The following is a 15,824-nucleotide window of genomic DNA, read 5'->3' as shown; positions in this document are numbered from 1 at the left end:
GTTACTTGTTGGATCACTACTCATGTGGAAAAACACCATTTACGTGCAGTTTGTGTAACAATTCTGTTTTTGTTCATCATCACATTCATTTATTCAAACATTCAATCATGAAACTAGTTTTAGAACTGGTCCTGTGACGATTTGTTGTTTTAATTTGTTTTGTACTTAAGCTTTGTGTGGTTTAGTTGTGACATGCTACCCTCTTCCCCTACTCTGGTATAGGTTCCTCACTGTGGTCTGTCACATGGTTCTAACACTGGTAGCATATGTTTGTCTATGTGTCTTTGCTGTCCGCCAGGTGTGCCACCCCAGGAGAGGTCACCTCATGCCCCATGCTCTTATACTTCACAATGCTCTCTGATCTGGTGGAGCCAGTGCACTGAGCTATCAATGCATCAGCAGCTTTTTTGACCAGTTTACAATAGATAGACATGTGATGATGACCAATAAATGTCTTGATTATTTTATTGTTTTTATTTTATGAAGGTGGCCTCCTTCTTGGGGTTTTAATAGAACTAAATTCCACATCCAAGCAATTTAGCAGATTCACTGGACCATAATCATATAATCTATTCCATTCTATTCTTAACTCTTGGAAAATGATTCAAAGGTTATATGAAACATGTAATCTTCAGGGTGCGTTTTATAAAGGTTCTCTCAAATTAACTATGAGGTAACTTCCAAAGAAACTTTAGTCAACCTGTTAGTGGTCATTGTTTTTAAACCCTGTATAAATCTATATGATGTCATTACATGTGATCTGGTCCTGGGAGTTGTACCGTTCCCCAAAACGTGTCTCCGCAGAGACCACAAAAGAATCCTGCCGAAACCCGGGATCGAACCAGGGACCTTTAGATCTTCAGTCTAACGCTCTCCCAACTGAGCTATTTCGGCGAGCTGTAGAGTACTCAAATGAGCACAATTTTAATGTAAACTTTTATCACACCTTACAGACAATCGACACAGAGTAGAACACACAGATAAACTGTTAAAGGTTTTATTTGAAATAATCCTCGTAAATATCAACTGTAGTGATTCGTTGTCTGATTTCACAATCGCTTCAGACGCACGGCACGTTGTCAAGACCCTGCTGTGACGTCATCACGTCGGACTGAGTGAAGCGTCATCGTTTCTGATGTAGAGCAGCGCGGCGGCCTTTCTTTGCTGCTCTACGGTCCCCCTCGGCATTATCCGCCCTTATCCCGGCATTCAGCTCTTAATTAATTTCCACCATGGCTCTGAAGGCGCCTGTGCTCGCCGCCTTACTGCTCCTGGTAGCCGCAGTGGGCTCGGGGGTTTCAGCGGACGGTTTGGTGAACGAGGAGGTGAAGAAGACCGTGGACCTGAGCTCCCATCTGGCGAAGATGACCGCGGAGATCGTGCTGTCCAACCAGGGACACACCGGGGTCCAGAGCTTCATTCTGGCGGTGGAGGCGGACCTGGCCCCGCACCTGGCTTACATCGGAGCCTCGGTGAGACAAACGTCAATGAACGAGTTGAAACGGCGCCTGCACATCTGTGGTCTGCAGCCGGCTAGCTGCTTCACCCAGTTAGCTAGTCGGTATGATGCTACATGCACTTGCTCGCTAAGTCTTGCAGCTCTCACGTGTTTCTTTGTGCCTAACAACAGCAATAGTGGAGCGGTGAATTAACTCGATTGCTTTGTGCATTAAATCAGTCTGTAGCTGTGCGATACGATTCATTGTGAGCGATCTGTGTTAGCCGACAGCCGCACTTAGCCACCGTTAGCTTCAGTTCATAGACGTTTACTCGCTGTGCAAGACCTTCAGATGAGCTCAGCTCCTATCAGCAGTAATGTGAGTGTGTGCGAGCAGCTCGGGACACATGAGCCTCATTCATTAATGTTAGCGGAGAATGTGGGTTGGAAAACGTTGACTTCCGCAGCGCTGCACGCTCCATCAGTGGCTGAATGACACGTATGCGCTGGACAGATCACTTCCGTGTGTGACTGCGCAGCTCTGCCCCCTGCCTCAATGAATGAAACTTTTCTGTAGACAGGATAATATGCTACTTACGTTTACATAAAGGGATTGTTATGTTTTGAATCATCCAGTAAATGAATCACAATTCATGTATTTTGTCTGCAAGTGTTTTCATGTTAAGGAGAGTATGCTCAAACAGGTATGTCTTCACAGGTGAAGGGTGATGAAGAAGAGGATGGCATGCTCGAGCTCCAGCAGACATCAATTCAGGGCCAACGGTGAGTGATCACACTCTTAAATGGTCATCAAAGCATATATATATATATATATATATATATATATATATATATATATATATATATATATATATTTTATTTATTTAACTGTGTCAAAGCGAAGGGCATACTTAAAAATGCATTTCAATTCCAAGGGAATACTTTTCAATATCCGGTTCCTCTTGCCTTCAGACGGGGATAAAGAACGTTATTCCTTATAATCATATGGAAGACATTGTTTTCCCACTGGTCAATATATGGTTGATTGATTATTAACCACTAACCGAAAAGATTAAAATGTTTTATAATAGTGTTTTACGCATTTAAAAATACATGTGCAAATTTATTTAAGGGTTTGATTTTTACATGTACTAAGTAACAGCAGCATAAACAGAGAAAACTATGATTCGCTCATTACACACTTGCAGCCCTGCTCTTCTCTGCCTCTCTCACTTCTCTCACAAACACAGACCCATATGTCACAGTCTGAGTAGATCCAGTCAATCCATTGGAAACATCCAGTCTTTCAAGTTTTTACATCTTAGGGAGGCGAGTGTCTGCATAACTTACTACTTTAGCTGAGCGTGTGATGAGCCGGTAGTCACAGACGGGCCGCTCTGGCCTAATCAGACCTCAGAAAGCTTTTCTACTAGTTCTGATTCTGACACAGAAAGATCTCCACATTGTGCACAGTCCGTTAACTGGGAGACCCACAGTGGGTGAGTAACTGCTCACATCGTACCAATGTCATAGATCTTTTTTTACAGATTAACTGACAGTATTAATTTGTCGAAATTCTTATTGACAATTACTGATCAACTGGTTAATGATAAACATTTCACTCATCAATTCGTCAGGTCATTGAAAATGCTCATTAATAACTATTTGTCGTTTATTGGTTTCAGGGCTAGAACTCCTCCCTTTCTGTTAGAAGAATGACCTCCTGAAAGAATGACCTCCTGAAAACAAACCGCAGCAACATGAACCCCATCAGAAAGTTGTACCTAATCCATGCTTCTCTCTGTCATCTGTTCCTGTGCAGTGGGGAGTTTTACAGAGTGCAGCTGCCCTCCACTCTGTCAGCTGGTGCTCAGCTGATGGTGAAGGTGGAAATGACATTTAGCCATGTACTGAAGCCCTTCCCCACACAAATCACTCAAGCCGAGCGCCAGCTGGTGGTGTTTCAGGGAAACCACTACCTGTTCTCACCGTACCCCACACGCAGCCAGACCACACGTGTCCGCCTGGCCACCAAAACTGTGGAGACCTATACCAAGCTCGGCAACCCCACCAAGACGGATGAGTTTATTGAGTACGGACCCTTCCGTGATGTGGCCCCGTTCAGTGAGGTGCGGCTCCTACAACATTTCTATGAGTTACAAATGAAGCTTTGAGGAAGAGTACTGAAACATTCTGTGCTGTGTGTTATTTTCTGTTCAGGACGCGATGAAACTCCATTTCGAAAACAACTCCCCCTTCCTCACCATCAGCCGCATCACTCGCATCATTGAGGTGTCTCACTGGGGCAACATTGCTGTGGAGGAGACAGTCGACCTGAGGCACACAGGAGCTGCTCTTAAGGGCCCGTTCTCACGTTACGATTACCAGCGTCAGTCAGACAGTGGCATCTCATCTGTCAAATCCTTCAAGGTGCCCCATTAAAACACAAACTGTCATCTGACTTGTTTTTCCTGTTAAGGTGATGATGATGAAAAAGAATGTTTTTTTTTTTCTCTCCTCAGACTATCCTCCCTGCCTCGGCCCAGGATGTCTACTACAGAGATGAAATCGGGAACATCTCCACCTCCCACCTTCAGGTTCTGGACGACTCAGTGGAGGTGGAGGTCAGGCCTCGCTTCCCCTTGTTCGGAGGCTGGAAGACTCACTACATCATTGGCTACAATCTGCCCAGCTACGAGTACCTCTACACCCTGGGTGAGTTGATTGTTGATCAGCCCAGCATAAACTTCTGAGGAACCCACCATCCCTAAATTAGAAACTCCTACATCATAACAGTTGAATCCAAGGGTCTGTTGCTAACATGTCGCATCAATTTGTCTCCTAGGTGACCAATATGCACTGAAGATGAGACTAGTTGATCACGTGTACGATGACCAGGTCATCGACTCCATGACGGTGAAAATCATCCTTCCAGAGGGAGCTAGGTGAGTGTTTGTAAGAAAATCTAATGAAAAGTAAAGTTGAGTTGTGGATTTTTGCATCTAAGTTTATTCTGTCTCATTCAACCAGAAACATCCACGTGGACACACCGTACAAAATTGATCGGATGCCAAACCAGCTGCATTATACATATCTTGATACCTTTGGCCGACCTGTGCTGATCGCCAGCAAGAACAACCTGGTGGAGCAGCACATTCAGGATGTTGTGGTAAGGGCAACATAACATCATTATTTGAAATAATTGTGTGAATTTTTGTGCAGCATGATTTTACCAAAATTATATTTCCAAGATGTGACTGGAAAAAAGCAATCAACAAGATCAGGCTTTTATTCTGAAAAGTTATATAAATATATCAGTACACCTGCTTTGTGGCGGGAGGCCTGTGAGAACAGCAAAATTACCAGTCTGCTTTTGTCTGTGGGGTCGCATTGATACTGCAGCCTCTTTGGGCTGTATGTAAGAATATTGATGCTTTTAATCTGTATGCCATCTTTAAGGCTTGATTGTATTTATTGATACTGGCCCACTCCTTCATATTTGAGAATATGACTTCATTTCTAAACAAGTAGTTTTTTTCACAAATTTGTAGGCCTGTAACAGTTCTCCAAATTATCGGTTCAGTTCAAACCTCTGATTTTATTTAAAAGATTTATTGAAATTATTATGTAAATAATTTCAGCCCTTGAAATTAGGTTGGTGATTAGTTATAAAGCTGTTGCAGGACAGTCTGGATAATTAATGGGAAACACTGAACTGTGAGAAGATGTTCGTATCTAAACTAATAATGAACTTGTTCCCTGTTGTTGCCAGGTTCATTATAACTTCAATAAGATCCTGATGCTGCAGGAGCCTCTGTTGGTTGTCGGGGCCTTTTACATTCTCTTCTTCACTGTCATCATCTATGTCCGCCTGGACTTTGCCATCACAAAGGTGAGGAGGTGGTCTCTGTCTGTCTGTCTGTCTGCATCCAACCTTTTTATATGATTCACTCACATGTGCTATGAGTATGTTTTTTTTAAATTAAAATCTGTGGTTCTTTGTTCAGGACCCTGCTGCTGAGGTACGCATGAAGGTGGCCTCCATCACAGAGCAGGTGCTGACTCTGGTTAACAAACGTCTGGGTCTGTACAGACACATGGACGAGGTGGTCAACCGCTACAAGCAGTCCCGCGACACCGGGGCGCTTAATAGCGGCCGGAAGACGCTGGAGGCCGACCACCGCGCTCTCACCAACGAAATCAGCTCGCTGCAGGCCCGCCTCAAAGCCGAGGGCTCCGACCTGGCTGATAAGGTGAGTGACGTGGGCGTGTGTATTTGAAATGTTGTGAGTTACATAAAATGTGTGTGTGCAGACAGATTAAGTCGCCTCTTTCGCGTCCTCAGGTTGGCGAGGTGCAGAAGCTCGATGGCCAGGTGAAGGAGCTGGTGTGTCGCTCCTGCCAGGAGGCGGAGCGGCTGGTTGCGGGTAAGGTCAAGAAGGAGGCGTACATCGAGAGCGAGAAGACTCTGACCAGCAAGAGACAGGAGCTTGTCAGTCGCATCGACAGTCTGCTGGATGCCCTGTAAACTACTCCTGCCACACCAAATCACAAACGCACACATACAGACACACACAAACGAACACATACCATCCCTGCTACACCATACAACTGTTTGTATGTTTAAGAATTAAAAGAAATGTGACACAAATGCTTAAACCTTTTTTACTATCGTTGAACCCAGACGTGGACTTTTTCTCATCTCATTGTACAGTAGTGATGGGTTTATCCAAACACGTGTGTATTTGTGCCTTGTGATAAACCGGAGGTCACTGCATGCTCTGCTCTACAGCAGCTACATCACAACTTCCTTGGTTCTGTTTGTGTCTGCTACGTTTGTCACCGTTTGCTCAGACATGACTCTTCATTAGTTTTCGTTTTCAAATCTGGACTCTGTATTATTTTTATTTTTTTTCCCATTAAAGAATGTACGGTTACGGGATTTTTTTTTAATGAATAGCTGAGGGGCCCAAGTGTGTTCAGTCTCATGTCTTTACTCAGATCTACTGTATGCTAAGACTGAATCCTCTCTGGCTCTTTAGAATGAAGGGGATCGTCTTGTCCAATCTTTGCTCTCTTGCACTTACAACCTTTTTCTACTTGCCCCACACTGACATTTATATTTGGGGAAAAAAATGTTAAAGCTCTGATTTAAGCGACTTCCCAAATGCTTGTTTTTGATCTTCCGTCATTTTTTCTATATCTTGTATGATTTTTGTTTTGTAAGTGGTAATTTGGTTCCCATGAGATTAGTGAACATGAGATTAGGTTGTATGTGAGGAAAGACATGAGAAATGGGACACAGATGTTTGTGAAATGGGCAATGAAATGGAATGCTTTCAAATTTGAAATAAAATGTGGAGAAAAAGTTATAATTGTTATTGTGATGACACAGCTGGTGTATAAAAATGGATGATAGAGTTGGTTGGTTTTATTTACTGGTGTATTAGTTCATTTGGAGGAGCAGTAACATTGGTTCAACAAAGGAGGGCGCACTTGAGTCAAGAAACACCACGAGATTTTGATGTACTATTTTCCTCCTGAAGTTTTACCCTGCATTTGTACTCATTTTCCATGCTATTGAAAAACGGATACAAATGTAACTGCCATACTAACCACCAAATATAAAATCAGGCCACACGTTCACTGTGACCAGTGCCCATTTTAAAACTGGCACCTCAGAGGGAATTTCCAGCACATTGTTGCCTTCCTTGTTTCAGAGAGACCCCACCTATCACCGTCTCCCTCCCTAGTCAGTGGAGCAGTCGACCTGCCTCGATTACAGTCTGAGCCCAGGACAAACTCGAGGTCAGTCTGAGGTCGCCACTTTCCCTCTGAGGTCACCACGGGTCCTGGCAGGTCATTTCCTGCTCCATAATAACAGGCCCCCAATTGCCTCACAATGACAATGTTAACATATTGTATGTGCCATACAATAATCATTCTGAAAATACACACCAGGGGGAAGGCAAAGACAATGTCTGTTAGCACTGATGCTCGAGGCTGGTGAAAGGCCACACAATGGCATTTTTGTTTATACTTCAGGAGACTCGGAGCAGTGAGACTGTGGAGAGCCTGATTCTCACTGGGTACCACTGCAGGCCGACTGCTGCTGCTCGCACACGTCCACCTCAACACCACGGACTGTGTTGAGCTCACATCTGCTCTTCACTCTGCATGTAACATTGTTAGAGTAATAAGAAGTAAAGATTCCCACGGGGGGATGTGTGGACTTGATGAACCTGATCACGAAATTGGAAATACTTTATCTGAATTCATCCTTAAGCCTCAGCTCTCTGGATACTCTTTCCATCCTTTGAATAATGTCAACAGGATTTTGGGGGGGAAAAACAGCTCTGAACCACTTTCCAAGGATTCACATTATCTACACAATCATTGAAGTATTCCACAACCCTGTACATTTTTTCCACCAAATTCATATTATATCATCTCTACTTCATCTAATACATCTAAAGATAGGAGTGGCCCAATGGTACAGTGGGTTGCACTGTCAACTCAAAGCAAAAAGGGTTTGAACCTGATGGAAAGGCCGGGTTCTCCCGTGTTTAAGGGTTTTCTCCAGGTACTCTGACTTCCTCTCACAGTCCGAAGACATGCAGCCTAGATTTATTAGAGACTATAAACTGCCCATAGTTGTGAATGTGAGAATGAATGGTTGTTTATAATTGTATGTTGGCCGAGTGATGTGCTGCCGTCCTGTTCAGTGTGTACACCGCCTCTCGCCCCAGTATCAGCAGGGATTGGCCCCAGCTTCCCCGACCACCCTCAAGAGATGAGCTGCAGCCTATAATGGACAGAGACAGAATATAAAGATAGTTTACTTCTTGAGGTAAATAACAGTGGAGATATTAGAATAAAATTACTTTAAAATGTTAACTGCTCAAATTTGCTAACAAAGCCAGACAGAAAAATCGACAGAAACATGTCGAGAATGATTATTTTAAGTTTGAAGGCTCTCAGCCTTACTCAGACAGATTGTTAAATATTTACTGTAGAGTATTTTTAGTTTGATTTCAATAATAGTCACAGACCTTACATAAAACCTGAAAAAAAAAAAACATTTTGGCGCTGCTCTACGGTTTAGGCACTCCAAAAAGAGCATACGAGTATTTTTCTAAAGCTTTTTTGTGTCCCGGCTGGTGCAGGCGGGTGCAGTGAAGGAACCCTGATAGATCTAATTAACAGGGGCCGGCTCGCAGACAGACGGATGGACAAGCAGGCAGGTAGAGATAACAGGCTACTACAAGCAGGCACACAGTGAAACACAGAGTCATAAGCAGACGATCTGACAAGGAGCTGGTGGAAATGGCTGATTTATAGAGGAAAGTGTTTGAGGGCCAGGAAGCTCAGCGGATGGGAAAGAGGAGACAGGTGAGCAGGAGGAACTGAGTGGGCTAGAAAGTCTACAGACATCTGGAGAGCGGATGGAGAGAGGCAGGAGACGGAGGCCAAAGTAAAGAGGGTCTTGACTCAGTTATAGAAAAAAGGAGTGTTTCCGTGTTTTGGCTTTGTGGGGCAAAATATTCACCTGGGTATTTCTACACAGTGGATAAATTATTTGATTAAAATTATGAATTATTTGATCATCCTCTATAAGAAGGACAACATTTTTTGTAATTGTGTCTTATGCCTCACTTTTATATGAGAACAGTTCACAACAGCTTTATTCTTTAAAATTTGACCTTTAAGGGTCAAGAATCACCCTGAAATGACCTCTTTAATAAGCTGTTAGACCATACTCTCAATGAGCACTTTCTTAAAGACACCATACTAATACTGGGTCGTTCCCTCCTTTGCGCTTTGCTGTCACTTGCTGAGAACCTTACGTCTAGATCCTTTTCCATGACGAAATCATTTCTGCAGATTTGTCCGCTGCACATTCATGCTGCCAATCTCCTGTTGGTAGTCTGCTCGTGTTCCTGAACCCGGCTTGAGATGATGTATATTTTGTGTCTTTATGTCCAAAATTAATCAAGAAAACATTCCCCACACATTTACACAACTATCATCAGCCTGGACTTTTGGAATAAGCCTGGTTGGGTTAGTAGATGCGTGCTTTTGACACTAAACTCTGACTCTACCATCTGCAGCCTCAGCAGAAATCCACATTTAGTCTTCAACTGTCAAGTTTCGACGATCCTGTGCCGAATGCAGCTTCAGATTTCTGGCTGACAGGGGTGGAACCTGGCGTCTTCTTGATGTAGCCCATCAGCCACAGTTATAAAGTGGTCATGATGAGACCTCTCAGTCTTTTCAGTTCCAGCCGTGTCCTGTGGCCCAGGATGTGATTACTGGTCGCAGAAGAGCTGCGGTTTATCTGTTGGTGTGAGCCGAGCAGAATACTGTTTAAACCGGAATTCATGTGCAGCACTGTATCCTGATGTGACAAAGTGTGTGTGTGTTTGTGTGTGTGTCTGTGTGCGTGTGTGTGTGTGTGAGGTAAATGGTGGGGTATATGAAGGGTGTGGGACTGGTTATGCCATGTGGTTGAGTTTTCATGCCCACCCCCTACCCCTGCTCAGGCATATGGCTGATTATTATCTTCCTTTCCTGAAGTATAGTAATGATGCAGAGGGTGTTCTCTCTTTATCTGCCAGAAAAATAATGAATATGCAAAAAAATGTGGAGTCAGACTAGGTATCAGTTGAAGGGGTAATCCACAAGCCCCAGGCCTCGTGACGTGGCGGTGATTGATTACATTGAGGGCTCACCTGCAGCGCTCTCCCTCTTAATCTTTCTCACTCTGAAATACACACACACACACAAAGAGAGAGGCAGAAGTCACCAGTCACAGAACAATATCCTGCTCAGAAGACCCTTCACAGCACACTCTCATAAATCACTGAGACAGAGCCACCACCCTCACTGTCAGCATGTTATTATACGTACACACACACCCACGCTCCTCACAGCATTCATTCAATTCAGTCAATCCTGCTGTCCATAAATGGTTGTCATAGAACAGAAGAAATATGAGGCGAATCTAAACTCAATACTTGCCCTCATACACACACAAACACACACACACACCTCACCTGTGCTGATTCCCTCTGGCTCTGCTTAAAACATATAGCCCTACAACAGCAGCTCTGTGTCCCGTTCTCCCCCAGCCCTGTGCAGCGGCCATTCCTCAGTGACAGGGTGCCGGGATGAGAAGCTCTGAAGGGGCGAGGTGAGGGGTGGATGAAAGCCTCGCGGCTCAGGCCCCGGGACCCTGCGTCCTGTGCAGGTGGCAGGTGTGATCAGGCCGGGTGCAGACGCGTGAGGACGAGGAAGAGGAGGACAATGAAGGCGTCTGTGGCCCTCGCCGCAGCTGCAGGAGGTGGAGAGCAGCAGGGTTGACAGATCAGACAGTCAGACAGACGGACAAGACGCGAGAAGGGAAGGACAGAGTTGGGAGAGCAGAGTTGGAGATGGGACTTCAAACAGGGGATTGGGCCCTGGGTGCCGAGAGACACATTCTTGTCTGGCATGGAGGAGGTGGGGAAGGAGGGAGTGCGGGAAAGATGGACGGCACAAAAGAGGGCGAGCATCAAAGTCCACCGTCGTGTGCGGATGTTTACATCGCGCACACACACTTTTGCTCAAGGCCTCTGTGCTCTGCGTGTATCTGTGCATATTGATGTCAACCTCCCTCTCTGTATGGATTTGTATTGATGAGACAGTAATCCTCTTCCCTTGCAGCTCTTGTGTTCAACTGTCCACAGCTCCCACTAAGACCCACTGATCTCTGCCACATGGCACTCCATCAAAGCACTGATGGTCATGGGTCTCAGGGCAAATTTTGCCAAACAACGTGCCCACGTGGCTCATACATGTCCCTCAGTGCAGGGGATCAGCAGCAGATGAAGGTCTGACGCTCCTTTTGAGTTTGTATCATCTTGGATCATGTGAGGGCGAGGGAAACCAAGTGTGACAAAGCACACACCTCTGAGCACACACACACACATACACTAGCACACACACACACACACACACACACACACACACACACACACACACTTCCTACTTTCTCTATCGGACCTGATTAGAGTGACAGGGGCACTTCCCATTGGTTGTGCGAGTGGCCCTCTCCTTCCCAGGGCAGCCAATTTCCCCTACTCCAGAGCTGATAGGAAACTTTGATTGTCCACTGAGCTCAGGAGAGACAAAGAGATTTTTCCTCTTGCAATCCACATATCGCTCCATCACATCTCTACCTCCAATCTCCCTCTCCACTTGCTCTCCTCTCCCACCCTCTCCTGAATGTTCTCGCCCTATTTCCATGAGCCCAGACTCACTTTCTGTTGCGGGCAGCAGATGGTGAGTCCATTAAAGTGGCACTGACTGCTTTGATGGGCAGGAAGTTTCACTCTATGTGGTGACATCTGCATCCTGTGACACAATCCTATCCCTGTGTACATAATTTACTGTCTTGGCTCACCACTATCCTCTCATAGCATTCCTATCATTTAATACAGAGAACCTAGGTGGATGCTTCATTATGTACTTCTCATGTTGGGTGTGAACTGACCTGAGAAATGGGGGCAGTTAGAGTAAGCGAGGCGTCTGAACGTGTAGAGAGCCAACAGGAAACATCCCCCGCTCTCTCTCTCCGCTCGATGCTGGCCCTCCCTGAGAACACACTTCCTGCCAGAGCTCCTCTAACTTCCTGTCCAGCCACCGGGAATCCCAGCTGGAACATTCCAGCTGTGCACTTAGTCTCTGTCTGCGTGCTGCTTGATTACTACAGTTTCTGAGTCGCTCAGTACCTCAGAAACCCTCCTGCCACAACCAGTCAAAAGATTTAGAACACCTTTATAGTGTAAGTGTCAGAGTTTCTGACCTTAAAACACATAGCAAATACAAAATGAAGATTAGAAAACCAGGACCTTAAATAATAAGTTCAAATGACCCTTACCCGAAAAGACGAGTCATTCTCTTTAGAATAAGAATAAAAAATAGATGGACAGTTTATCCCAACATCAGCGATATTCCTGCTTGCAACATATTCTTGTGGTCAAACCACAACAAAGCAAGCTTGATAAAACTAGTTCAAGAGAATTATTTGTGGCAGCAGGAATCTTTAACTTCTGAACTGTCCTAAGAAATCTCATGTATAAAATGAGTTGCTGTATAATGATTCTGAAAATGAAATGATCTTTGTTTTAAACACGGAACTTCATGCTACCATCTCAGCTTGGAGACATGGGTATAGTTACTTGTGCCTCTCTACGTATTTTATTTTAAATAACTTTTGTCTTGACCCTGAGTTTGAATTATAAATATAATTTCATTTCCTATTTTTACAATATGTCCATATATCGCAATAAACAATGAACATATTATTGAAAGCAAAGCAAATCACATAGTTTGTGTTGCTTCACCCTCTGTTCAGTTTATTCTAAACTAGCTCTGTTGATTATGAGTCTGGAGTCAGTTCTGCATCCTTCCCCCTAATGTGAAGCCTCGGTCTGGTACTGTTCTCAGTGTTGCTGACTGGATGAGCATCCGACTTCCTCACTCTTCTTACAGCCATACACAAGCACTACATCCTGCAGTGCAGTGCTGTCCTAATAATGAATAGTTATACACATCACAGTCTTCACACAGAGGGTTTGTATGTCATCAACACAGGTCTCATGGATGAATTGCTTTAACTTTCGAGGCTTCATTCTCTCCCACTGCTGCAGGAAGGCTATGTGTTAATCCCAGACAAGAACATGTTTTCCAAAATATGTACATGATTTCCCAGGTTTTGGAGACATACACTTTGTTAAAAAAAATACTAGGCAATTTCAATGTTATTCGCTGGACCACTCCTGCTGAAACTTCAGTGAAAAAGTAGGATTTCTGGATCTTTGGACTGGCGGTGTTGAAGCGTGCACATACGCACACGGCCACCAGGGGTCGCTACATGACAGCACATTCCCTTGACTGGCTGTGCTTGCAGTGGGGATCTCTCCCTCTGTGTTGGCTGCTCTACACCCGCAGACGGCTCTCATCTTTATTACCAGTGTAAAGAAAAAGAAAAGACGCGGTGCTATTAGGCTAATGGCATTGAATAAAACGTACATGCATGTTTATGAATGTGGCTCCTCGGACAGAGAGCGGCAGGGTGCGTGCAGACAGGGAAAAGGCAGGTTTGGTGACTTTGTGTGTGACCTTTTCGGAAAAAGAGCTAATCCCGAGCTATAATAGACTCCGGGACCGATATGGAAAACTGCTGCACCGTTATCTCGGTTGTCTTGGAGACCATCAGAGCACCGGGGCCGGTAGAGAGGCCGCGGTATTAAAAGGGGAAGACTGTGCGTGTGCGCGTGTGTGCTGTAACATGTTTTCTTCTTTGACACAAGTGTCCATCATAACTACTCATGCTCGACTGTGCACGTTCCAAAAAACAAATTCTGTGCAGCATCATTACCTTTTTGCACCGGGTTGAATATATGGGCTGTAAATGCAATTCTGAAGACACGGGAAAAGGTCAGTGATGAGAAACGTGAATGGAGGAGGAGGAGAGGAGGGGGATGCGTGGTCGTTAAATTAAACTGCACTGGCCTGACATCAATTATAAAATTTTGTGGGTGTTCTATGTACTAAATTATAGACTGTTAAAGTGCTGTGCCCATGATAACACAGACCTATATATAACGTGAGGCCTGTGCCATAACTGCAGGGCCTGCTCTGACCAAAATCACAGGAAACTCACGGGGCATGTTACAAACTGAACCCTATCATGTTTCGATGTGTTTATTAGCAGGGCATCATTATGCCATGTACAGTTACAGTAGGAAATTGAGCTTATCAGATTCGAACCTTTAGCTTTACTTGTATTCCCTCCTCGTGTCCACATATACTGTACATACTGTTTGGGCTCTTAACCCTATTTTAATCTTTTGCTTTTTAACTATTCTTGTGCCACATCTTTTGTATTGATAGGTGATTAAATCTCCTAATCTGATTTTTTATTTATTTTACTATTAATTTGCGGTATTTATGATATTATAAGGTGTCCTAGTGTGTCTACAAATAAAATATATTCGTATTATTATTATCATCACATTATTTGTATTTTAACCTGTTATGATGGAGATGGGCCTAAACTATAAATATATTAAAATCATAAAAAATGTCTTACAAATAAGTCACTCTCTTTTTCTTTGGTGCTATAATCATCTTCCACAATAAAAGATGTATTTGTAAAAGGTGCTCTAAATGTTAAAGTAGGTGGGGCGGGTGGAGCTAATCAGACAGATAGGCATCTTATGACAGTGATGTGTGTTTAATATAGCATGTATTGATATGTTAAGTGCGCGCACACACATTGGTGCATGTGGCCAGTACACGGGGCCCCTGTGCCAAACACAGCCTGTATTGGGCCAACACCGCAGCAGCAGCGTATATAAAACGTGTAAATATTTCTCATTCCCTGCGCCTATCTGTCTCTATCAACCTGCGGGATCTCCCCCACCGCACAAATGATGCATTAGATGCATTGAATGTATTTGTTGTGCAAGTTTGAAAAGGCGGCGATAATCTGGGAGCGAGAGATAAGGAACACCAATTTATTCAGAGGCACTTTGGACCCCGCTCCCAGCCTCGGTCGGTGCTGACACCCCCAGCAGTTTGCTGATAACGATTAGGCCATTTATTATCTTCACACAGAACAAAGATTGCGTGGTGCCGATGAAATATTACCCCTGGTAATAATCAGAAGGAGAAGGGCCCTGGCATCTAATGCGGTGTGCATATAATATCGTGGCTGACGAAAAACGTGCACGAGCGCGCGCGTACACAACCACAGTCTCGAGCAGAAAATACAGAAAATTGAGCAAAATAACAAGTGCAAGCAGACAGAAATATAATATTAAGCTGTAGCCTACCACTGTGAATTTGATTTATTGAAGGGGATAAGCTTCTACGTACTACTACTAATAACAATAATAATAATAATAATGATAATAAACCGGTTGTTGTTTTATTTGGTTGTTATCTATTTGATCATCTGCTTCAGCTTTAAAGACAGATAACAGAACACATCGTCATATTCCTAATGATATTCTATGGAATGACTCATGTTTAAAGACATAAATGTGAAGTCACATGTAGAGTATTGCGTTTGGCTATTGAGACAATGATTTTAATATTGAATAGGAACTATCGTCCACAAACTTGTATAAATAGATAAGTATCAAAAGTCAAACTAATAATGCTGCTCTTGAAGAACAGCCTACACTTCTTACACATGCATGCAGACAATAACAACACAGAGTGCCCAAACAAAAAGAGAGATTTTGATCTTTGAAAAATCTCTACTTGTAGGGTTTATGAGTACAAAAATATTTTAAGAAAGCGTAAAGCGTTTATAAAATGGGTTACTTGTTAT

The 15,824-nt window shown here is 43.8% G+C and overlaps 1 protein-coding gene and 1 non-coding gene across 2 annotated transcripts; one reads left to right on the top strand and one right to left on the bottom strand.

Moving 5' to 3' along the window:
• Positions 1-821: 821 nt before the first annotated feature.
• Positions 822-894, bottom strand: trnaf-gaa (transfer RNA phenylalanine (anticodon GAA)). The gene has a single exon. It is a non-coding gene; the product is annotated as a tRNA-Phe (tRNA).
• Positions 895-1,111: 217 nt separating this feature from the next.
• Positions 1,112-6,813, top strand: rpn1 (ribophorin I). Its single transcript, XM_053412260.1, has 10 exons — positions 1,112-1,472; positions 2,157-2,221; positions 3,261-3,567; positions 3,659-3,868; positions 3,961-4,153; positions 4,284-4,383; positions 4,469-4,607; positions 5,211-5,330; positions 5,446-5,691; positions 5,784-6,813. The coding sequence occupies exons 1-10, from the start codon at positions 1,233-1,235 to the stop codon at positions 5,964-5,966; spliced, it is 1,803 nt and encodes a 600-aa protein (XP_053268235.1). The 5' UTR covers positions 1,112-1,232; the 3' UTR covers positions 5,967-6,813.
• The last annotated feature ends 9,011 nt before the right edge of the window (positions 6,814-15,824 follow it).

This window comes from Pleuronectes platessa, chromosome 2 (genome assembly GCF_947347685.1).
Source record: "Pleuronectes platessa chromosome 2, fPlePla1.1, whole genome shotgun sequence".
Taxonomy (NCBI): Eukaryota; Metazoa; Chordata; class Actinopteri; order Pleuronectiformes; family Pleuronectidae; genus Pleuronectes; species Pleuronectes platessa.
Note: the sequence above shows the minus strand (reverse complement) of the source record. Positions and strands in the feature narration are given on the sequence as shown.